The following is a 25356-nucleotide window of genomic DNA, read 5'->3' on the forward strand; positions in this document are numbered from 1 at the left end:
GCAGCAAGAGACAAGAAATCCCTGACTTTTATGGGGAGGAGTATTAGGGTAACAGCAGACCTCTCCACAGACACCTGGCAGGCCAGAAAGGGCTGGCAGGATATATTCAGGGTCCTAAATGAGAAGAACATGCAACCAAGAATACTTTATCCAGCAAGGCTCTCATTCAAAATGGAAGGAGAGATAAAGAGCTTCCAAGACAGGCAGGAACTGAAAGAATATGTGACCTCCAAACCAGCTCTGCAAGAAATTTTAAGGGGGACTCTTAAAATTCCCCTTTAAGAAGAAGTTCAGTGGAACAGTCCACAAAAACAAGGACTGAATAGATATTATGATGACACTAAACTCATATCTTTCAATAGTAACTCTGAACGTGAACGGGCTTAATGACCCCATCAAAAGGTGCAGGGTTTCTGACGATAAAAAAGCAGGACCCATCTATTTGCTGTCTACAAGAGACTCATTTTAGACAGAAGGACACCTATAACCTGAAAATAAAAGGTTGGAGAACCATTTACCATTCAAATGGTCCTCAAAAGAAAGCAGGGGTAGCCATCCTTATATCAGATAAACTAAATTTTACCCCGAAGACTGTAGTGAGAGATGAAGAGGGACACTATATCATACTTAAAGGATCTATCCAACAAGAGGACTTAACAATCCTCAATATATATGGCCCGAATGTGGGAGCTGCCAAATATTTAAACCAATTAATAACCAAAGTGAAGAAATACTTAGATAATAATACACTTATACTTGGTGACTTCAATCTAGCTCTTTCTACCCTCGATAGGTCTTCTAAGCACAACATCTCCAAAGAAACGAGAGCTTTAAATGATACACTGGACCAGATGGATTTCACAGATATCTACAGAACTTTACATCCAAACTCATCTGAATACACATTCTTCTCAAGTGCACATGGAACTTTCTCCAGAATAGACCACATACTGGGTCACAAATCGGGTCTGAACCGATACCAAAAGATTGGGATCATCCCCTGCATATTCTCAGACCATAATGCCTTGAAATTAGAACTAATACACAAGAAGTTTGGAAGGACCTCAAACACATGGAGGTTAAGGACCATCCTGCTAAAAGATGAAAGGGTCAACCAGGAAATTAAGGAAGAATTAAAAAGATTCATGGAAACTAATGAGAATGAAGATACAACCATTCAAAATCTTTGGGATGCAGCAAAAGCAGTCCTAAGGGGGAAATACATTGCAATGCAAGCATCCATTCCAAAACTGGAAAGAACTCAAATACAAAAGCTAACCTTACACATAAAGGAGCTAGAGAAAAAACAGCAGATGGACCCTACACCCAGCAGAAGAGGAGTTAATTAAAATTTGAGCAGAACTCAATGAAATCGAGACCAGAAGAACTGTGGAACAGATCAACAGAACCAGGAGTTGGTTCTTTGAAAGAATTAATAAGATAGATAAACCATTAGCCAACCTTATTAAAAAGAAGAGAGAGAAGACTCAAATTAATAAAATCATGAATGAGAAAGGAGAGATCACTACCAACACCAAGGAAATACAAACGATTTTAAAAACATATTATAAACAGCTATACGCCAATAAATTAGGCAATCTAGAAGAAATGGACGCATTCCTGGAAAACCACTAACTACCAAAACTGGAACAGGAAGAAATAGAAAACCTGAACAGGCCAATAACCAGGGAGGAAATGGAAGCAGTCAACAAAAACTTCCCAAGACACAAGAGCCCAGGGCCAGATGGCTTCCCAGGGGAATTCTATCAAACGTTTAAAGAAGAAATCATACCTATTCTACTAAAGCTGTTTGGAAAGATAGAAAGAGATGGAGTACTTCCAAATTCGTTCTATGAGGCCAGCATCACCTTAATTCCAAAACCAGACAAAGACCCCACCAAAAAGGAGAATTCAGACCAATATCCCTGATGAGCATGGATGCAAAAATTCTCAACAAGATACTAGCCAATAGGATCCAACAGTACATTAAGAAAATTATTCACCATGACCAAGTAGGATTTATCCCTGGGACACAAGGCTGGTTCAACACTCGTAAAACAATCAATGTGATTCATCATATCAGCAAGAGAAAAACCAAGAACCATATGATCCTCTCATTAGATGCAGAGAAAGCATTTGACAAAATACAGCATCCATTCCTGATCAAAACTCTTCAGAGTGTAGGGATAGAGGGAACATTCCTCGACATCTTAAAAGCCATCTACGAAAAGCCCACAGCAAATATCATTCTCAATGGGGAAGCACTGGGAGCCTTTCCCCTAAGATCAGGAACAAGACAGGGATGTCCGCTCTCACCACTGCTATTCAACATAGTATTGGAAGTCCTAGCCTCAGCAATCAGACAACAAAATGACATTAAAGGCATTCAAATTGGCAAAGAAGAAGTCAAACTCTCCCTCTTTGCCGATGACATGATACTCTACATAGAAAACCCAAAAGCCTCCACCCCAAGATTGCTAGAACTCATACAGCAATTTGGTAGCGTGGCAGGATACAAAATCAATGCCCAGAAGTCAGTGGCATTTCTATACACTAACAATGAGACTGAAGAAAGAGAAATGAAGGAGTCAATCCCATTTACAATTGCACCCAAAAGCATAAGATACCTAGGAATAAACCTAACCGAAGAGGTAAAGGATCTATACCCTAAAAACTATAGAACACTTCTGATAGAAATTGAGGAAGACACAAAGAGATGGAAAAATATTCCATGCTCATGGATTGGCAGAATTAATATTGTGAAAATGTCAATGTTACCCAGGGCAATTTACACGTTTAATGCAATCCCTATCAAAATACTATGGACTTTCTTCAGAGAGTTAGAACAAATTATTTTAAGATTTGTGTGGAATCAGAAAAGACCCCGAATAGCCAGGGGAATTTTTAAAAAGAAAACCATATCTGGGGGCATCACAATGCCAGATTTCAGGTTGTACTACAAAGCTGTGGTCATCAAGACAGTGTGGTACTGGCACAAAAACAGACACATAGATCAATGGAACAGAATAGAGAACCCAGAAGTGGACCCTGAACTTTATGGCCAACTAATATTCGATAAAGGAGGAAAGACTATCCATTGGAAGAAAGACAGTCTCTTCAATAAATGGTGCTGGGAAAATTGGACATCCACATGCAGAAGAATGAAACTAGACCACTCTCTTGCACCATACACAAAGATAAACTCAAAATGGATGAAAGATCTAAATGTGAGACAAGATTCTATCAAAATCCTAGAGGAGAACACAGGCAACACCCTTTTTGAACTGGGCCACAGTAACTTCTTGCAAGATACATCCACGAAGGCAAAAGAAACAAAAGCAAAAATGAACTATTGGGACTTCATCAAGATAAGAAGCTTTTGCACAGCAAAGGATACAGTCAACAAAACTCAAAGACAACCTACAGAATGGGAGAAGATATTTGCAAATGACGTATCAGATAAAGGGCTAGTTTCCAAGATCTATAAAGAACTTATTAAACTCAACACCAAAGAAACAAACAATCCAACCATGAAATGGGCAAAAGACATGAAGAGAAACCTCACAGAGGAAGACATAGACATGGCCAACATGCATATGAGAAAATGCTCTGCATCACTTGGCATCAGGAAAATACAAATCCAAACCACAATGAGATACCACCTCACACCAGTGAGAATGGGGAAAATTAACAAGGCAGGAAACCACAAATGTTGGAGAGGATGTGGAGAAAAGGGAACCCTCTTGCACTGTTGGTGGGAATGTGAACTGGGGCAGCCACTCTGGAAAACTGTGTGGAGGCTCCTCAAAGAGTTAAAAATAGATCTGCCCTATGACCCAGCAATTGCACTGTTGGGGATTTACCCCAAAGATACAGATGCAATGAAACGACGGGACACCTGCACCCCGATGTTTATAGCAGCAATGTCCACAATAGCCAAACTGTGGAAGGAGCCTCGGTGTCCATTGAAAGATGAATGGATAAAGAAGATGTGGTTTATGTATACAATGGAATATTCCTCAGCCATTAGAAACGACAAATACCCACCATTTGCTTCAACGTGGATGGAACTGGAGGGTATTATGCTGAGTGAAGTAAGTCAATCGGAGAAGGAGAAACAGTGTATGTTCTCATTCATTTGGGGAATATAAATAATAGTGAAAGGGAATAGAAGGGAAGGGAGAAGAAATGTGTGGGAAATATCAGAAAGGGAGACAGAACATAAAGACTCCTAACTCTGGGAAATGAACTAGGGGTTGTGGAAGGAGAGGAGGGCGGGGGTGGGGGTGAATGGGTGACGGGCACTGAGGGGGACACTTGACGGGATGAGCACTGGGTGTTATTCTGTATTTGGTAAATTGAACAGCAATAAAAAATTAATTTATAAAATAAATAAATAAATAAAGAGTACACTCATCGTGATGAGAACAAACTCCAAAAGAGAAGGAACTTAGGGGTTTTGTGGGGAGTTGGGGAAATTTCTGTGTATTCTGGTAGAATTCATACAGATTTATACATGTGATAAAAGTGTCTTTAGCTACTTACCAAAGAAAACAAAACATAACAAAAAGCACTGATTGCCTGTCTATTTCAGTCTGGTGAAATTCAGATTGATTGCGGTTTTTTTTTTTTTAAGATTTTATTTATTTATTTATTTATTTAGTTAGTTAGTTAGTTAGTTTTGACACAGGGAGAGGCAGAGACATAGGCAGAGGGAGAGGGAGAACCAGGCTCCCCTCAGGGAGCCCAATGTGGGACTCGATCCCTGAACTCCAGGATCACGCCCTGAGCTGAAGGCAGAGCTTAACCGCTGAGCCACTCAGGTGTCCCTTGATTGCAGTTAAATACTACTCTACCAGTGTCCATCTATGCATTCTGATAAATGAACTATCACACTATAAACAGATTTGTTTGGCTGAACTTGGTTGTACAAGCCACAGGAACTCTCTGCACTATTTTTACAATTTCTATGTAAGAATAAAATTATTTCAAAATGAAAGATTTTAAATTGGGAGGCTGTAGCTTGTACACCTATTAATGTTTGCCAATATCCAGCTTTCTGTCCTTATAGGACAGAATTTCTGGGCCCACTGCAGTTTACTGAGTCAAATGATACTAATATCCAATAGATACAGTGATTTCAAATAAAATGTAGAGCCACAGAAAGATTGTGCAATATGAGACTTATGCAAATGTGGAAGGAGAGGCAAGGAGTAATCTGTGTTATGATTGGTGGAAAAGATAAAGCAGCAGTCACAAATAAAAGGGGGAAACCTGCTAAAGGGAGCATATATAACTTCTATTAAATTTCTAATACAGGGAAATAAACCTTATTTCCTGTCCCCTTTAGTGTGCATTACTCTCACTCAGCTGCCACTTAGGCGATATACACAACTTTCTTAGAAACACAAATATTGGGATCCCTGGGTGGCGCAGTGGTTTGGCGCCTGCCTTTGGCCCAGGGCGTGATCCTGGAGACCCGGGATCGAATCCCACATCAGGCTTCCGGTGCATGGAGCCTGCTTCTCCCTCTGCCTGTGTCTCTGCCTCTCCCTCTCTCTGTGTGACTATCATAAATAAATTTAAAAAATTAAAAAAAAAAAGAAACACAAATATTCCCCCCACTACACGTGAGTAGTAATTCACATTGTGTCACAGAGCATATGATAACCTGGAGACAGCTAGTACAGAATTTTTTTTCTGAGTACGTCAAGTCTAGGTTATTATAACCGTAAAGATACAGCTCTGGACTCCATGTATCCCTGTCATCTGTGGTCAGTTTAATAAACTGTGCCATTGTCACAGATTCTCCATCCACCCTACAAATGTCTGCATTCTGAGTCAACCTCTTACCCTAAGAACTAGCTGGTGGTAATAGAGACCACTAAATACAGCTATAGGACATCTGGCCTCTGGCATGCCAGGAGCTCAGGAACCACGGAGGACAGCCTGAGCTGCAGACACCATCTAGAGCATCTTTTTCCAGACATGTCCACACTTAGCCCTTTATCTACAGAAGCACTGCAGCAATTGACCTAAGGACATCTCCCCTCAGCTGTCACCTCCCCGCAGTGGTAGGCCCCTCCCACTGCCCCTGGCCTAGACGTCTCCCTGTCATCGCTTACCAGCCCTGCACACTCATACTGCCCCAAAGTCAGTGGACAAGGGCACTGTACACGGGGAGAAATGCCAGTCTGCCAGTCTGCATTTCTGCCATCAACACTGTGCCCAGCCTGCAACACCGGCGAGGATGCAGTGGGCCACCACAGTTGCCAAGAGATGTAGCCCTACTAGGATCCGGCCCATCCAGGATCACGTGATGATGCAGGAAAGCCATCTATATCCTGCCTGACTTTGGGCGAGGAGACCTCAGAGGCAGGGTGGGGTGTTTGGCACACCTCTCGTCCTTTCACATCCAGTGGACCTGCCCATTGAGAGCACCTCACAACTTTAGCTGGTGGTGGCAATTCAGAGATTTGCCAAGCCTTTTAACAGAAGTTCTCAGACCCTCTATCTACATTTCCCACCTCTTCTCCTTATGGTTCTTTCTCCACTTTATGCTCAACCCTGGATCCAGAATGCTGACCACCAGCCTACCCTGGGCTCTCCAAATGAGGCTTTACGTGTGGTCTCTCTCCCTTGGACTCTGGCAACTGCTCTGACCTCCAGCCTCGTCTAGCTAAGGGTGCTTGGCTCCACTGCTCAGCAACTGATGGTTCTGTCAAGTCCTTGCTTTTCAAAGTAAAGGAGGAATGTCTTTTTCAAAATATAAAGTATGGGCAGCCCAGGGGGTTCAGCGGTATAGCGCTGCCTTCAGCCCAGGGTGTGATCCCGGAGACCCGGGATCAAGTCCCACATCGGGCTCCCTGCGTGGAGCCTGCTTCTCCCTCTGCCTGTGTCTCTGCCTCTCTCTGTCTCTCTCTCTGTCTCTCTCTCTGTCTCTCTCTCTCTCTCTGTTGTCTCTCATGAATAAATAAATACAATGTTTAAAAACAAAATATAAAGTATGCCGAGAAAAATCCAGGCACTCAAAACATGAATGCAAAAAATCCCACTCTCTAGGGCTAAGGGATTAACTATATTTCAGACTCAACCTGTTTAGAAAAAAGGAAATAAAAATAAAACAATAATGAGACTATCTTTCACCCCGAAGTTTCCCAAAATTTCAAAGTATGATGAATAAAATGCCTAGGAGGAGGTAAGGCATTCCCACACATTAATTGGACAGACAAGGAAATGTTAGAGCATTTTTGGAACAAATTCAGCAATACTTGTAAAAATTCCCAATCTTTACATTCACCTGCTTTAATCAGCTTTACAGCTTCTTTTCTATGAGAAAGCATGCACGTTTGCCCCAGTTTTCATGTTCAAAGATGTTCATTTCACTCCTGTTAATCATAGCAACAAATGGGAAACAATTTATATGTCCATTAGGAGGAGAATGGTTAAATTAATTATTGCACAAACATAAGTAGGATGATCCTTACCTGTTCTTTCTTCTTTGAGGAGGGCTTGGAACTTGATGATTGGAGTTTCCCATAATACATGATAAACATCTCTGTGTAATCAAGACTGGCAATGCCCTGATTGCTCCTATCTTCTTCCTGACGAGATCTCCTTCAATAGGCCAAAAGGTCTATGAAAAGATGCTCAACATCATTAATTATGAGGGAAATACAAATCAAAACCACAATGAAATATCACCTCATATCAGTTAGGATGGTTATTTAAAAAAAAAAAAGTGTTGGCAAGAATGTGGAGAAATTGAACCCTTGTACACTGTTGGTAGGAATGTAAAGTGGTCCAACCACTATAGAAAACAGCATGGAAGTTCCTCAAGAAATTAAAAATAAGGACGCCTGGGTGACTCAGCGGTTGAGCGTCTGCCTTTGGCTCAGGGCGTGATCCCAAAGTCCTGGGATCAAGTCCCACATTGGGCTTCCTGCATGGAGCCTGCTTCTCCCTCTTCTTATGTCTCTGCCTCTCTCTGTCTCTGTGTCTCTCATGAATAAATAAATAAATCTTTTTTAAAAATTAAAAATAGAACTAGCATATGATCCAGCAATCTCATTCCTGAGCATAAATACTCAAAAGAATGGAAATCAGGATCTCAAAGAGATACCTGCATTTTTACACACCTTGTAGCACTATTCACAATAGCCAAGTTATGGAAAGAACCTAAATGTCCATTGAAGAGAAATGAATAAAGAAAATGTGATAGGGGGTCCCTGGGTGGCTCAGCAGTTTAGCACCTGCCTTCAGCCCAGGGTGTGATCCCAGAGTCCTGGGATTGAATCCCACACCAGGCTCCCTGCATGGAGCCTGCTTCTCCCTCTGCCTGTGTCTCTGCCTCTCTCTCTCTCTTTGTGTCTCTCATGAATAAACAAATAACATCTCAAAAAAAAGAAAAAATGTGATAAATAAAATGTACATACATATTTACATATATATATCTTTAAAATGTATTTATTTTGGAAGAGGCATGCATGTTAAGTTAGGGGAGGGGCAGAGGGAGAGAGAATCTCAAGCAGACTCCCTGCTGAGCATGGAGCCCCATGCAGGACTTGATCCCATAACCCCAAGGAACATGACCTGAGCCAAAACCAAGAGCCAGCCACTTAAACAGCTGAGTCACCCAGGTGCCCCATAAACTTCAATAAATATATATACATTCATACACACACACAGTTGATAAAATAAATTTTCAACTTTTCATGTTTATGGGCCCTGCTCCTATGCTCTCACAGAAGTTTTACTTTACCATTTATGAAGGTCAAAATGACTCGGCAAAACCTTAAAACATGAGCTCTACTTCTGCCCCAAGCACATTGTACATCTGTTTCACTAAAACAAACAAAAAAGGGAACATTCCAAACATAAAGGAAATAACCTCCCTAATGCCCCTAAGATGAAACTCATACAGCCTCATACATAATAAAAACATAAGATGAAGTCTGTAATTTTCTGTAATGTCCTTTGTCATGAGGATTTGTAAATTTTTATGTAAAAAAAAAAAAAAAAAAAACAACAACACATATAATCCTGCACCAAATGTTCTTTCTATGAAGTGCTCTTTTCTTTCTGAAGATTGTGTATCCGGGGTGGCTGTCCTAACTTGGGCTTGAATAGAACTCTTCCTTTTCCTGTAAAATTGAAAAAAAAAAAAGAGGGTTTATTCATTTGTGTCAACACAGTAGAATATTATTCTGCCTTAAAAGAGGAAATCCCAGGGGCACCTGGGTGGCTCAGTGGTTGAGCATCTGCCTTTGGCTTAGGTCAAGATCTTGGAGTCCTGGGATTGAGTCCTGCATTGGGCTCCCCACAGGGAGCCTGCTTCTTCTTCTGCCTATGTCTCTGCCTCTCTTTCTGTGTCTCTCATGAATAAATAAATAAAATCTAAAAAAAAAAAATCCTGCCATTTGTGACAACATGGATGAGCCTGAAACACATTATACTAAATGAAAGAAGCCAGGCACAGAAGGACAAATACTGCATGGTTCTGTTCACATGAGTTACCTAAAATCATCATACTCGTAGAATCAGAAATTAGATCGGCAGTTACCAGGGGCTGGGAAGAGGGGGGAATGGGGTGTTGCTCCATTGATAGAAAGTCTCCGATACAGGATGGATTAATTCTGAAGACGTGCTGTACAACATTGTGCCTATGGCTAACAGTACTGTATTACGCACTTAAAATTTCCTTGAGAGATTTCACGTGAAGTGTTTTTAGAAAAACCACCAACAGGACACAAGGAACCTTTCAGAGGTGATGGATATGTCTCTTACCTTGATCGTGATGATGAGTCTATGGATGTACACGTACATCAAACTCATCAAACTATACCTATTAAGTATGAGCTGGTTTTTGTATATTACATCTCAATAAACCTATTTGAAATGAAAAAAATTCTAGGGATCAGGTAAAAGAGGGTGGTGGATCTGTAGATCTTGTGGAAATATCTTGTGTCCATTTTATTAAGTCAAGGTCAAGAGGCAGGACAGTATACACATTGTTAATGGCAAATCTTAAGAATTCAAAATATTTTTATAGCACATCTACATATGAAAAAGTCTTGGGTCAGCTTTGAAATGACATACCTCAGATTGTTCGTTGTCAGAATTCAGGGCTGAATTTTGAGGCAAGGAGAGATGGTAATTTATCTGTATTGTTAGAAGTTTCCACAAGAATATATGTACTATTACCTTTGTTATTAAAATATTTAAATTCATCTAACCATAGATAGTAGCTGTGCATTAATCAAAGTGTCCAATAGCTGATACAATAGCAAACCTGCCAAGGCTTCAAACAACAGAGGTTCGCATCTCCTACACATAGTCTGATGAGGGTTGGTGGGGGCCTCTTCTGTCAGACAACCCAGGGGTCCAGGCTGCTCCCGTCCAAAGGCTCCACTTCTCAGTGAGGGTCTCTGGGTGTGCTGCTGAATGAAAGAGAAAGAATGGAGGAGGTACACTGGTTCTCAAATACTTTGGCCTGGAGCTGTCAAATACTTTCTGTTCTTATTTCAGGGTCAACGGTAGTCGCATGACCCTTCCTACACGGGGTGGGAATGTAGTCTCCCTGTCAGCCCAGGAAGAAGACCAAGACACGTCCATGAGCACTTGCAGCTTCTCCCAAAAACTGTAACTGAGTAGGTGCTTGATAAAGATCAATTATTAGAATTTGTTATAAAAACAACTGTCTTCTTGGAGTTTCTAAGGAGGCCAGTTTGCCTTGTAATTCTTCGATTTTTTTTCCAGTCCTGCTATGTGACAGGTGCTTTTAAATACTGGGTCATATTTAATTTTCAAAGGGATCTTGTAAAATCTCCCTAAGGTGGGCTCGCCTTTTGTACTCAATAGCACCTTTCTGCACTCACCTTCTAAGTGCATTCAAGAATCTCTACAGGATGAGAATGTTCTCTTTCTATGAAGCATGGTCAAAACTTTAACTTGTTAGACAAAACAACCCTCGACATGACTGAATGTGCAGGACACTTTTACAGATGCCATTAGGCACCAAGACAAACCAGCATCCTCCTCTGGGGCAAGTGCTAAGAGGCTTTGCTATTCCAAGATAGTATGTCTATATGTCAAGAAATCATTTTGTCTCCTCTTAAAAGATCTCTGGGTTGGGACACCTGGGTAGCTCAGTGGTTGAGCGCCTGCCTTCAGCTCAGGTCGTGATCCTGGGATCTAGGATCGAGTCCCACATCGGGCTCCCTGTGAGGAGCCTGCTTCTCCCTCTGCCTGTGTCTCTGCCTCTCTCTCTGTGTCTCGTGAATAAATAAATAAATGCTAAAAAAAAAAAGATCTCTGGGTTCTAAGAGATTCAGCCTCGGTAGCTGTTTGCTGGACAGTGATTTCCACAGTTACCAAAGTGCCGGGGAGGCTTCGGTTGCTGACCATCTAGGTAAGCTCAGTCACTGGTGTACATGTTAGGGGCCAGTCTCAAATACCACACTCCTGCAAAATCCTACTGACAGTATCTGTGTTGTTCACAAAACCCCCTTAGATCTAACTTCAGTTACATCCCAAGAGCCACTATATTCTGCAAGAAGTAAGACTCTAACCACCAGCTCATTGGGAAGACACTTCGATACCCTTGTAGGGATGAGGCAGGGAGGGGGGTGTGCATGTGCTGTGGTAATCAGGTATCTAAACTTTGCTGTCTGTGGTTCGACCAAGGGACAGGACCTCCAAGGTACAGCTGCAGCGAGGTGGAAGGCTCTAAGGGGAGAGCAGGTGATTCAGGACTATCTGTATCACAGGAAGCCCGGTGCAGCCTCCAGTGGACACAGAGAAGAGCTGGCTGGCAAATGAGGTTCCAATTTGGACAGTAGGGCACACTGGGGATGCTTAGGAGCCAAGTACTATAATGCAGGAACGTGCTGGGACAAAAGGAGCCTCACTAAAGCCCACAGAGAATCCCCAAACTGTGCTGTATTCTCCTAATCACCTTCCTTCATAGGGACTGCTTTTAGCACTTTGGCTAGAGCATCTACATTTTCAATTACCCGGGATACACCTTGGAGTATGAGAAGAACGGAAAATGAAGAGACAGAAGGTTGCATCAGGCTGGAGGAGTGGAAAAGTGTGGGCCCCAGACAAATATAACCAGGGATCTAGTCTCAGCTCTGCCACTTATCAGCCACGTGACCTTGAGAAAATTACAAGTTCAGCTGCAAAGTATGTCTGATGAGCCCCATCCTGTGGGAGTAATGGAATAAATGGAACGGATATGAAGCACTTGGCAGAGGAAGTGGAAAATACTAGGTCTTCCATGAATGGTAGTTATCATAGGATTTGATGCACATATTTTTTTTTTTAAGATTTTACTTATTTATTCATGAAAGACAGAGAGAGAGGCAGAGACACAGGCAGAGGGAGAAGCAGACTTCTTGCAGGGAGCCCGACGTGGGACTCAATCCTGGGATCCCAGGATCACGCCCCAGGCCGAAGGTGGCGCTCAACCCAAGCCTCCAGGGCTGCCCGATATACATATTTTTTAACTGCAGATGATACCATCTTCTGCTCCAGGGAGTTTTTTTTTTTTAATTTTTTTGAAATTTATTTTTTAATTCAGGAGATACCACACAATATGCAGCTTTCTAGGACAAATAACACCAAACTAACCCTCATGCTGCTTAGCAAGCAAAACTAAAGAAAGCTTTCTCCAGTTCAGGTTAAATTACTCAACTTGGGTATGGAAGAGTCTCTTCTAGCTAGATGCAACTCAGATGTCCCAGAATGTGTCAAAAATCAATACCTTCCCATCCAGACCAGCCCAATTTTCACTCATTTCATTGCCGCCAAGAATCTAATCCTCCGTCAGAATTTGCAAAATTACACTTGTGATCATGTAGGTAATCTTTAAATGAATTGGGACCTGGCTCCCCACCCAATTCAGAGCAGAGAGAGCCAACACAGTAACTCCTCAACATTGTACCTCAGAGGAGCAGCACCCTGAAGATGCTGTGTCTACGAGACTACGCTCTTTGTCCGAGTGCCAGTGAACGAGAACACAGGCTAGCTTCCATTTCTGCCTCCGGAGGAGGTCTTCCTCTGGTTTACCGATGATGGTACCAAAGTCACACAAGGGCAGGTTTGCATTCTGTTGTCCTTCAACACCGAGAAAGCATCTGTCTGTCCACCCTTTGCTCCCCAGCCCCACAACCTTGCGTGGCCCACCAGGCAGCTTAAATACTGTCTGTCCACTCCCCACCACCCACCCCGAGGGGCTTGTAATTTCCCCAAACCCCCAACTGCCTTTCTTCAGGGAATTTATATCTTATGGCTCAGCCAGACACCCTCCCTGTCCCACTTCTCTCAACCCTCTCCTGGCCTCCTTACCCCTTTACTCCTTCTTATTGGTCCATTAGGTCTTAGAGGGTCTCGTACCATCTTCTTTATATGATTACTGTTCCCAGACTGTGCAATCCTAAGGCCAGGAGTGTTTTATATCCTAGCTTCCCCACTTCTAACACCATGACTTTCAAAGAGCAGACATTCAATTAGTATTTGTAAAATAAATGAGCCAGCAAACACGAATTCTAGTTTTCAAATGTTTTATTTCTCCTACATTCTTTAGTAAGTAAACCAAATCTAGCTATGTATCTTCTTGCAGAACAGACTAAAATGGATAGGGGAAACCAAGAACTGAGCCTCTTTTACTTCTCTCCCCTCCATTTTCCGATCCCAGTAATTTTACTGCTAATTTTTTTTTGCATTTCAAAGGGAATGCTTGGTATAATGCCATGTTTTATTGTTCTGTTTGGGTAAACATGAAAGGCTTCCTAATTTGTTTTACTAAAGAATAAGACTCCTAATCTTAAATCTATTAGACAGCAATGAATACCCAAATCATTAATAAATTTTTATTTAAAAATTAGTGTAAACTTTCTATTAAAGAAATAATATTTGAAATATGACAAAAGGCAAAAGAGTGAAAGGAAGAGAGAAAGGAAAAAAGAGAAAAAGAAAGAAAGAGAGAAGAAAGAAAGAAAAAGAGAAGAAAGAAAGAAAAAGAGAACAACAAAAAAAACGCCCTAAGTTTACCAGACAGAACAGGAACACAAAGATGATATTCACTGTGTTCCTTCCAGACCCACCCTGGCCATCTACTACTTAGAATGTTGACCACTTTTTCTCTTCCACAAAGAAAACAATCTGCATCAAACTTCAACATCTGAAATACAACCTAAAAAAAGAAATGAAATTCCATGTTACTGATATACACAACAGGAACACCAAATGACACAGGCTCCACTAGCCAGGCCCTGCCTCCCCACCCCCGCCCCCGTTAGAATGGTGACACACCTTCTCGACCAGCCTCAGCCCTCACTTAGTGTGGGAGACGCCCCCAGCCAAGGCCCTGGCACGTGCTCGGACCAGGGCGGCAGTCTGAGCCCGGGCAGCAGCTCGGGTTCGGGCTCGCTCTTCCTCATCTTTCAAAGCCTCTTCATACCAGGCTGGGAAGGCAGTGGGGACCGTGTCATGAACCTTGGCTAAAAACTCCAGGACTCTCATCTTGCTGGTCTCAGCATGGGCCCTGGGCCCCCACAGGAACTCGTAGCGTGGAGGGAAGCTGTCGGGTGCCTGGCGGTACTCCAGGTACCTTAGCTGCACCAGATCTTCGGTGATGACCTTCCTGGGGTCCCCATAGATGAAGTGCTTCCTGTTGGCATAGACACCCATCATATTCAGGACTTCCCAGACCTCCTCCTCGGCGGCGCAGTTGTCCTTCATGAAGATCACACCCAGCACAATCATCAGGAGGCCCGTCTTGGGCATGTTCTCTTCTTCGTGCATCGTCCCATCGAAGGTGAGGTCTAGTTTGCTGACAAGGGCATAGCAGTGCCGGATGGGATCCACTTCCTTCAGATCGACACCGAAGGCCAGCTCCATGTGCTCAGAGGCTCTCTTTAGGATCTCATTGAAATGACACCTGTACTTTTTGATGACCAACTTCAGCATGTCTGCCTTGGTAATTGGCTCTTTATTTTGATACTTCTGCAGTAGGAACTGTACCAACAGAACCACCTTCTTGTTTAATGGGTCTCTGCGTGAGACCTCAGTGCCACTAGAGGAGTTGGGGCTTCCTTCATCTTCGCTCTTGGCACCTTCATCTGAGTCAGTGCATGACACGGCTACACTAGCACTGGTGGAACCTGAGGCTCCCTTAGGTGCCTGAGGACTGCTAGCTGTTGCAGCAGCAGGAAAATTCTCAGGGTGGCCTCCCGAGAGAGCACAGGCAGTGGAGAAGGACTCCCCTGCAGCTGCTGCGGTGGCCTGAGCACGCTCCAGGTCCTGGGCCTCACTACGGGCCTGGCGGCGCTTCTCACGGGCACGCAGCTTACTCTTCTGACCTCTAGGCATGGTGACTCTGGTCAGGGACAGCAGGCGGGTGTGCAAGCAGTTAGCTTGATGAAGAGGTCACCCTGGAATATGAAGAGATGGTATGCAAAGCCTCGCTAAGGATGTTCTACCCAAGCTCCAAGAAAAGGTGTCTCTGTTTATCCCCTTAAGGGTACTGTTTTAGGAACCCACAAAGCAGGGGTGGGCAGGACTCCATGAACCTCTTCCCTTCTGGGGGTGGTTGTCACCCCAGTTCTAACTCAGAAATTTATTGACTCCTTGAAACCTCCCTCTGCTGACTTGAGGCTGCCCCTTTGGACAAAGGCCTGCCACTCAGCAAATCCCGAAGCGCAAGTGAGGGTGTCAGGCCTAAAAGCCACGCTAGAGCCACGAGTTCAGGGCAGTGGGGGTGAGGCACGCCGGAATAGGGCAGGGCTCTTTGGGTCACCCCAGTTCTTTCAAATGAGTCTTTTTTTTTTTTTAATTTTTTATTTATTCATGAGAGACTGAGAAAGAGAGAGGCAGAGACACAGGCAGAGGGAGAAGCAGGCGCCATGCAGGGAGCGCGACGTGGGATTCGATCCCAGGACTCCAGGATCACGCCTTGAGCCGAAGATGGCACTAGACCGCTGAGCCACCAGGGCTGCCCCCACTCCAGCTCTGAAAGGAGTGCACCTCTGCAGTTCCAACAAGTTACTCACCTTGACATCTGTCCAGTCCCAGGACTCCTCCCTTCGCTGGCATAAGACCACACCTTTATACCTCTCCCAACAAGCTCTGGGGCTCCCTAACGGGCGGGGTTAACGGAAGACAACATGAGCACTTCCGGCCACGCCCACCTGGGCTTCCACCATAAAGGCTCGGGTGGATTTCTAGGGTATTCCCCTCCATTCCGCTGGCGGAAGAATTATGTAGAACTCAAACAGGGGTCCTTCCTGACTCCTGACAGCTTGAGCCTGAGGCTTCTTCCTCTGGTGAACTTAGCCACCTCACCTCAGACCAAGGCTTTCATTTCCCTCAGAACCCCAAGTAGAAAGTAAGTTAGGAGCAGAGCCAAGCAACCATGATTGGGGCCTTCCAAGACTCACAGGGGTGGGTGGGGCCGAGGGTGGGGACCTCTCTGTTGCTCCATCTTTTTGGGTGGGTTCTCCCCTCAGTCCTCAGTGTCATACCTTGATGTCTTGTTGGTGCTGGGCTACTTCTCTTCTGCTGACGTGAAGCCAAATACATCAGGTAAGGTAGAAATCTGTAAATAATTTAAGGAGAATTGACATGTGTACAATATTCCACTCATGGTAAATAAACATGGTATTTTGCTATTTGAGACTTCCTTTACCTAAGTCTGTTATTTATATTTGCTTCCATAAAGGCCATGTACATACTTCTTAGTTCTCTTTCTTCAGTATATTTTTGATGATGCTACTGTTTGAATGGTATATTTTCTATGATATATTGTTATTTATTTTGTGTGGCTAGACTTCTGATTTTGCGGTAGTGATCTACATCAGTATCCTGAAGTTCCTTATACATTTGAATATTTTACAGCCAATTTCTTTCGAGTTCTCTATTAGGGAATCTCAATATCTCTTTTCATAAACTGTAAATTTCATTTTCTTACTCCTATGTACGGCTATCTGCTGGCTATGCAAACCAGTCTGGGTTTGAACACTAGAAATTTACCACACTGCCATGTCCTGTTCTGACTTTAGTGGGAATGTTTTAACATTTCACACTTATGTATGTGTGCTGGTAATTTCACAATATGGAGGGGGATCCCTGGGTGGCCCAGCGGTTTAGTGCTGCCTTCGGCCTGGGGCGTGATCCTAGAAATCCGGGATCGAGTCCCACGTCGGGCTCCCTGCATGGTGCCTGCTTCTCCCTCTGCCTGGGTCTCTGCCTCTCTCTCTCTCTCTCTCTGTCTCTCATGAATAAATAAATAAAAAATCTTAAAAAAAATTTTTTTTTACAATATGGAAATTCTAATACATTTGCTAACAGTCACTAGCATGAACTGGTGTTGAATTTTTATCAAAGGGTTTTTTCTTTCAGAACATGACAAAATGCTCTCTCTTCTCTGTTAACATAGTGAATTCCAATTTGCAGTTTTTTCTAATGTGATATGATCTTTGCATTCCTTGGACACAGACTATTTCTTCATTTAATTCACTGCTGTATTGAATATGCTATGAATTTATTTAGAATATGGATATGAGTGAGCTTGACTCAAATATTTTTTTCTTGGACATACTCATCTGGTCTTTGTATCAAGGATAGTTAGCCTGTTAAAGTTGTTGAATAATTTCCCATCTTCTTGTATGGCTTGTAAGAGCTTATGTAGTGTAGTGATTAGCTTTTCCTTTATCATTTGATGTTAATGACCTTTCAACCTGGCTGATTCTGGTACATTCTGAGGGCAAAATTTGTCCTGAAAAGTTATCAGGACTCCAGTTTCAGATTATATTGTTCAATGAAAGTTTTATATTTCTTTATGGACCTATTTAGTGATTTGTATTTTGCTAAAAATGGGTTCCATTTTATTCGGGTTTTCAAAGTTAAAGACAGATTTATAATAAAATAATTTTATTATGGAAATTCTCCATCACATGGAGTGACATTGAAGTTAATTCCATTAGGAGACACATAACATCTATTGTTTCCTTTGTGGTAATGCTGGCAATCATTGATGATCATCAGTGTCATCCATTAATCCCTTAGGGGCTGCTGAACTGTAATTCTTGAGTTCTGTCATTTCTTCTGAGATTATTAGCTAAAATATATCTATAGGTAGAACCCTTTTTATAAGACTTTATTTATATATTTATTTGGGGGAGGGGAGACAGTGCGCACACAAGTGGGAGGAAGAAGAGGGAGAAGCAGACTCCCCACTAAGCACCCCACTAAGCAGGGAGTCGGACTCTGTGGAGCTCCATCCCAGGACCCTGGGATCACAACCTGAGCTGAAGGCAGCCGCTTAACTGACTGAGCCACCCAGGTGCCCCAAGGATATTCTTTTTACTGAATTGGTGGGATGATGAAATAAAAGTATATATGAGAAAATACTTTGGAAGTTTCACGAATTACTACTCGTTTAGAAATATTTATTGGATTGAAACTTTGAGGGGCACCTGGGTGGCTCAGTGGTTGAGCATCTGCCTTTGGCTCAGGTTGTGATCCCAGGGTCCTGGGATCGAGTCCCACATCAGGCTCCCCACAGGGAGCCTGCTTCTCCCTCTGCCTATGTCTCTGCCCCCTTCTCTGCATCTCTCGTGAATCAATAAAATCTCTAAACTAAAAAAAAAAAAAAAAAGAAAGAAACTTTGAGAAAGTCCTAAAAATCAGTCTTGATCCATCCTTTGAGATACCAGTATCTTAGTTTTTTGTCACTACATAACAAATTATATCAAACTTAGTGGCTTAAAATAACACCCATCTATTATCTCACAGTTCTTTTGGTCAGTGGTGTAGATACAACTCATTTGTGTTCTCTGCTCAGGTCTTCACTTTCAAAGTGTTTTGTTGCTGGGCTGCATTCTTATCAGGAGGCTTTGGGAAGGGTCCACTTGGCCGAATCCAGTTAACCTGTCACTGTAGCGCTGAGGTCTCCATTTCTTTGCTGGCTGTCAGATAGGGGCCACTCTTAGCTCCTAGAAATGGACTACATGCCTTGCCATGTGGCCCTCTTCATTTTCAGGGCCATCAGTGGAGAATCTCCCTGATGGAGAATCCCCAGCACTTGAATCCATTTCTCCAGGAAGAATGAATCTTGCCCCTTTTGAGGGCTCACCTAAATAGGTCTGGTCGACCAAGGATAACCTCCCTTTCTTAAAGTCAGCTGTGGCATGTAATATAACTTAATCATGGGAGTGATGGGAGTGGGAGTGACCCATCATATTCATAGGTCCTTCATTCAAAGGGAGAGGATTATATGGGGTGTGGGCTATTGGGGGTAATCTTAAAATTCTGCCTATCACACCTTGAAAAAATAAATGATTACAGAATTTCTGACCATAACTATAGCTGGAACTCCCAAGTTGCATATATTGTACTAAATTTAGAACAAAAGGTTTTAAGTCTCTAATGCTGTTGTTTTGGTTTGTTGTTGTTTTTACCTTCTTTGAAACAATCGTGTGTGATGGCTGTTAGCATGCATCAGGGAACTGCTTAAATGAGCTATGTGCTGCAATAGGCAAAATTAAGGCTTCTCATCCCCAAACTGAAAGGCTGCATTCAGACACTGAACTTTAAGGGATCTGTCATTTCATCATTAATGTTTTCATGTTTTATCAACTCAACAGCTACTCTCTTTCTGCTTATTGTTTCTTTAACAAATACACAGAAGGCTAAGCATCATGCTAAGAATGGAGTAGGTAGTAACAACCATTCGTTCATTCTTCTTTGCATCAGAGCAACTCTAAACGTAAGAAGCAATAAATTACTCTTACATCCTACTATTTTCAGAGGCATAGGAATGGTCACATAACAAAATGAGGGATGATGCATGGATCACTCAACTGGAACATGGACATCTGAATTTCAGTGACGGCTCACTTCCAGCATGCCTCTCAACCTGACCATACCTTTCCCTGCCTAGGCTTCAGATTCTATTCTGAGAGGTTGGTAAACTAGCCTATTGCAAGTATTTACTGCTTGTCACCGGCACTTACTACAAATGCAAAGGAATTTTAGACTCTATAGAAAATGTGTAGGCAATTCAAAAGGAGTTTCAAATGAAATGCCATTAATTCACTTGGAAAGGAGTAATTGGCCAAATAGAATAACGACATATCCATAATAATAATCATAGAAGTTCCGACCAGGTAGCTGGCAAAATTTTTCTTGGCTGAAAATGGGAAAAGTACAGGGATTTAAGGAGGAAAAAAAATGCCTACCAACAACACAAGTTTAGTCCACTTATACACTAGAGGCTTGTATATTTTATCTTTAAAAGAAGTATTATTAGGGATGCCTGAGTGGCTCAGGAGTTTAGCACCTGTCTTTGGCTAATGTCAGATCCCAGGGTCTTGGGATCGAGTCCCGCATCGGGCTCCCCGGAGGGAGCCTGCTTCTCCCTCTGCATATGTCTGCCTCTCTCTGTGTGTCTCTCATGAATAAATAAATAAAATCTTAAAAAAAAAAAAAGGATTGTTAGAAATCTTTTTTTTTTTCAAAATGAAGGAACAAAAGGATGCCTACCAAATAAAGAGAAAAATTTGGTTACTTCTTAAAAAGATTTTTATTTATTTATTCATGAGAGACACACAGAGAGAGGCAGACATATGCAGAGGGAGAAGCAGGCTCCCTCCGGGGAGCCCGATGCGGGACTCGATCCCAAGACCCTGGGATCATGACATGAGCCAAAGACAGGTGCTAAACTCCTGAGCTACCCAGGCACCTCGACATTTGGTTATTCTAAAAATTTGGTTATTCTAGACATTAGCAGTCATTCAAGTCATATATGAAAAGAATATATTTTTACTTACAAAGAAAACAATGTTTGAAAGTTCTGAAGGGATACTGGGGTATTTTGAACATTTAAAATCTGATGTGTTGAGAAGTTTGGGTTTGTTGTTCAGTTGTTTTCTTTATATGCTCACTCTGAGTGGCATGTTCCAGCTAAGCATCTTGTGTGTGCATGTGCACTCACGGGGCATGTAAGAAGGGACAGAAAAACCAATTATCGACTACTATAAGGCAAGTGAGATGTGTCCCAAGAAAGAAGTGGTTGTGACCCGAAAATGTAATTCACTTAGTTCCCCAGACTGCTTTTCACATCTAAAGTGTGATGGAGTTGTGGGATGGGGCGCACAGGTCTTCCCACCCCATTCTCTAAAATACCTGTCCACTGGTGAGTCACAGGGATATGAAGGGAAAGAGTATGGAGGCAAGACAAATATTTTAAAATGAAAATAATGTGAACTGCTTATTTACTGAGGACCCCCAACGTTACATGTTTGCTCTGTGCATCATTGTACACAGCCTCTGGTATGACTTTTAGTTACCGGTTTATATAGGCATGGAGAGGGAGGCTTGTGAAATGGAAAAGCTTTCATTTATGTATTTAGTTTCTATTTACTATAGCCAGGAACTTGACCAAAATCAAAAATAGCAAAGGCTTGGACTCAGCAATAGAAGAAGAGGGGTGTGAGAAGAGTTCTTTTTCTGGTTAGAAGAAGCAGAGACTCCTTGACAGGGGATAAACAACGTTCTTCAGTATTGTGTATTGTAATCAGCACTGTTCAATACTTCCTCTTTGCACTTTTTCTTTTGTTTTCTCTTTGTCATGTTATTCAGAATTTTGATAATCAAAATGGTGGTTATAAAAGCTGTCTCAACTATAAGCTAGTATTAAAATCATTATAATGAAAAACAATGTGGTATCTATTGCAAAGACATTGCTCACAATAGAATCACTCTGAACATTCAGTTGAGAAGACCTTTAGGAAATATGCTCTTAGCTTAGCTCTCTCTCTCTTTTTTTAAAGATTTATTTATTTATTTATTTATTTATTTATTTATTTATGATACAGAGAGAGAGAGAGGGAGAGGCAGAGACACAGGCAGAGGGAGAAGCAGGCTCCATGCAGAGAGCCCAACGTGGGACTCGATCCCCGGTCTCCAGGATCACGCCCCAGGCTGTAGGTGGCGCTAAACCGCTGAGCCACCTAGGCTGCCCAACTTAGCTCTCTTATTTAGGAGAAACTATGTTGTTTCCATCTGATGGACATTTAGGTGTTGTTGTTGTTGTGTTTTTTTTTTTTTTAGTCAAGTCAGAAGTGGAATCTCAAAGCCAGATTCATGCATTCTTACTATAAGTGAATCTGATCTGATTCTGTGCACTTTGAATACCAATCAGACTTCGTATATTTCACCCCCCAAATTTAATATTTTCCTGAGTATAAAATATCACAATCTTCAATTCAATAGTTATTTACTGGTAAAGAATTTGGCCATGCATTGTGCTGGGAGCTGAGGATAAAATCATGAACAAAATATGGGCAGACACTGTCTTCATAGAGCTTATCATCTAGTGGGAAAGACAGGTATAAATCCAGTAGACATACACACACATTTATTGCAAACTGTTCAAGGTTATGAAGGTAAAGGACGGGGAGATAAAATAGTAAGATACTATTTGACTCAGTAAGTTTGGGAAGGCTATCCTCAAGAATTAGTCTTTTAATTTAGGAAGAGGATAAATGTGAATTAGAATAACAAAGGTGGGGTAAGGTTTGTCGACTATACCTGAAGGCATCTGCCCGTGCAAGGGTCTGACAAAGGAACAAATTTGGTACACTCAGACTGGAAGAAGACCACTTTGGTTTGAGTGCAAAAATCAATGGGAAGAGTAGTAAGGAGCTTGGGTTTTTTCTCAGGTGAAAAATAAAACCACTGAAGGTATTAAGGCAGGGAAATGACCTGATCAGATATGCATTTTCTTTTTTTTTTTTTTAAAAGATTTTATTTATTTATTCATGAGAGACATACAGAGAAAGAGATATAGGTAGAGGGAGGAGCAGGTTCCCTGTGGGGAGCCTGATGCGGGACTCGATCCCAGGACCCTGGGATCATGCTCTGAGCCGAAGGCAGATGCTCAACCAATGAGCCAGGTGCCCCCAGATATGCATTTTCTAAAGATCTCTGTGGCCGCATTGTAGAAAAAAGATTAAGAGAAACAAGGCAAAATCAAAAACAAAAACATGTAGGAAAAAGAACCCTGGATACTTGCACAGTATCGCAGGATTATGACACTAGAGATGGAGAAATCTGCATAGATGAGGAAGTCATGTATGAACAGAATCTGCAGGACTTACATGTTAGTTTGCATATGGATGGTGTAGGAAAAAACTGTGTCCAAAATGCCCGCTTGTATCCCTGGTATGCACATGTGCTTGCACACTTGCATCACCTGCTGAGACTGGGGATTCTACAGGTGGATAATTTACCAAGATTGGGCATCAGAATGGATGGAATTTGGGGCTATGGCTGTGAGTTCAACTTTAAAAAGGTTGCAGGGGAAGCACTTTTGATAAATATTCAAGGGAAGGTATCAGGCAAGCAGAAATATATATGAAGCCAAAAGATCAGAGAGATTTGACCTTAAGATGCACCTCTGAGGTCCTGAGCAGGTATCTGAAAATAGAAGCAATGAACATGAATGAGAATGGCAAGAAAAAGAGCAGAGTAAGAGAAGAAATACGAAGGCAAGCCAGCATTTAAAGAATGGGTAGAGAAGCTGACTCATTACAGAAGACTTAGATATATAGAAAATAAGCACCCATAATTCTCTTGAATATACATAAAAATTGTTAACATTTTGGTACCAGAGCTTACAATTCCTATGAATACCCAAAATATTTTTATTCTTAATTAGCAGAGATAGTAAGCTCTCATTCAATGTCAATGAATAAATTAATCCACTCAGAAGATTGTTAAACCACAAGCATAATAAAGTAATGAATAAATAAATACATTCTGTGAAGAGTTAAGCTTATATACTCAGTATCTCTAGTTAAGGCATCTAGAGAATTCGGTGAAATTAACTTCCATAGCATAGTTGGTTCAGAAAAAAACTGTCACATTTGAAAAACAGCAGAAAGCAGATGTTCTGTTAATGTTGGTATCGTGTTGCTGTTGAAGGACAACACATTAAATGCGCATTATGATGGCAAAGTAGAACAACTCATTATTGGCTTTTCCTACCCTGAGTCATTTGTGTTCCTATTAAAAACGAATATTAACTGGTTTGTTCTAATTTGATTTCAACTTGAACAGCTTTTAAAAATGTCAGTGTCTATAAGTATAATGCATTTTTAAAATGCACCTAAAATTCATTCAAAACAAAATGGCTGTATGCATTGCAGTTATATGTAAATGTGAAATTGATGGCAAAGCATATTGTGATTAATGTGTGATATTTGGTATTTGCATTAGGGAGGTCCTTTCCTATTTTCAGTGGTACATGGTTTATGGGGTCTTTGCAGCTGTATTATGTATAATGTAAGACACCAAGCTGAGCCTTAGGATGGATATGATATTTAAAAATGTATTTTCTTAGAATGAATCAACAAGCTTTGAAGTAATTAACTTCCTTATTGCTTAGTTAGAGTCATGCCTTTCCAAAACTGAAGAAACTCTCTCCAGAATTACTAAGTTTCAGGTTCTATTGCACCTACCCTTAATGTTGTGGTAACTATTAAGGCATGTGTACATTTGTTGTCATTTTCAGAAAATTATTCATAAAAGAACATTGGGCTTTTAAATCAAGACAAGTATTTCCTGTTAAACTTTAGTTTTAATCTAGATCTTTCAATAGGAGTTTTATCTTAGCACCTGGATGGTTTTTTTAAAACTCTGTTTTCAGGATTTGACATTTTTTAAAACTGTAGAGGAATTTAAAGAGTAATAGCTCTGAAATAGCCATAGCAATGAGGTATAGGATATATAAGTAATAAAATATATACAGAGAAGTATATAATACAGAAATTATATTTGAAATTTTCAATTATGGTTTTTAAAAAGATTTTATTTATTTGAGAGAGAGAAGAAGCTAGGGGAGGAACAAGGGGAGAGGGAGAAGCAGACTCCCTGCTGAGCAGGGAGCCCAATGTGGGGCTTGATCCCAGGACCCTAGGATCATGACCTGAACTGAAGGCAGACACCTAACTTGACTGAGCCACCCAGGCACCCCTCAATAATGGTTTTATTTTATTTTTTTTCAATAATGGTTTTAAACAACAATTCCCTTTTACAAACAATTCCCTTCTGCACTGTGCCAAACTATTTACTATTTGAATGAAACCAGTTTTTGTTTCCTTTTTCTGGTTCTTGGATTGATGATTGGATAAAGAGTCCAAACACAAACACCAAGAAAGGTCCCATGTGTGAGTGACCAAGCTATATAGCTGAGACAGACACATCAACTTCAAACAAAAACATCATAGAGAAATAAGAAAGAATGAAACCAAATAAAACAAAACAACATACATATTTTATGAAACACAA

The 25356-nt window shown here is 41.6% G+C and overlaps 1 protein-coding gene, 1 long non-coding RNA gene and 1 other non-coding gene across 8 annotated transcripts in view; 2 read left to right on the top strand and 1 right to left on the bottom strand.

Moving 5' to 3' along the window:
- The first annotated feature begins 7465 nt into the window (after positions 1-7465).
- LOC144309306 (U8 small nucleolar RNA) lies at positions 7466-7602 on the top strand. Its single transcript, XR_013375352.1, has one exon. It is a non-coding gene; the product is annotated as a U8 small nucleolar RNA (small nucleolar RNA).
- Positions 7603-13548: 5946 nt separating this feature from the next.
- The window catches only part of LOC144308799 (melanoma-associated antigen B18-like), a 266646-nt gene continuing 254838 nt past the window's right edge, over positions 13549-25356 (bottom strand). For 3 of the 6 annotated variants that reach the window (XM_077889843.1, XM_077889842.1, XM_077889841.1), the window contains 4 exons: positions 16527-16600; positions 16056-16141; positions 14317-15437; positions 13549-14197 (listed from right to left, as the gene is read on the bottom strand). In XM_077889843.1, coding sequence (XP_077745969.1) covers positions 14338-15375 — 1038 coding nt within the window. In that variant the 5' untranslated portion in view covers positions 15376-15437; positions 16056-16141; positions 16527-16600 and the 3' untranslated portion in view covers positions 13549-14197; positions 14317-14337. The remainder of the gene's footprint in view (positions 14198-14316; positions 15438-16055; positions 16142-16526; positions 16601-25356) is intronic. The other 3 variants (XM_077889844.1, XM_077889840.1, XM_077889838.1) reach the window with 1 other exon arrangement.
- Positions 16208-25356, top strand: part of LOC144308803 (uncharacterized) — a 51922-nt gene continuing 42773 nt past the window's right edge. Inside the window, exon 1 of the long non-coding RNA XR_013375135.1 lies at positions 16208-16390. This is a non-coding gene — a long non-coding RNA (uncharacterized LOC144308803). The remainder of the gene's footprint in view (positions 16391-25356) is intronic.

Source organism: Canis aureus, chromosome X (genome assembly GCF_053574225.1).
Source record: "Canis aureus isolate CA01 chromosome X, VMU_Caureus_v.1.0, whole genome shotgun sequence".
Lineage (NCBI taxonomy): Eukaryota > Metazoa > Chordata > Mammalia > Carnivora > Canidae > Canis > Canis aureus.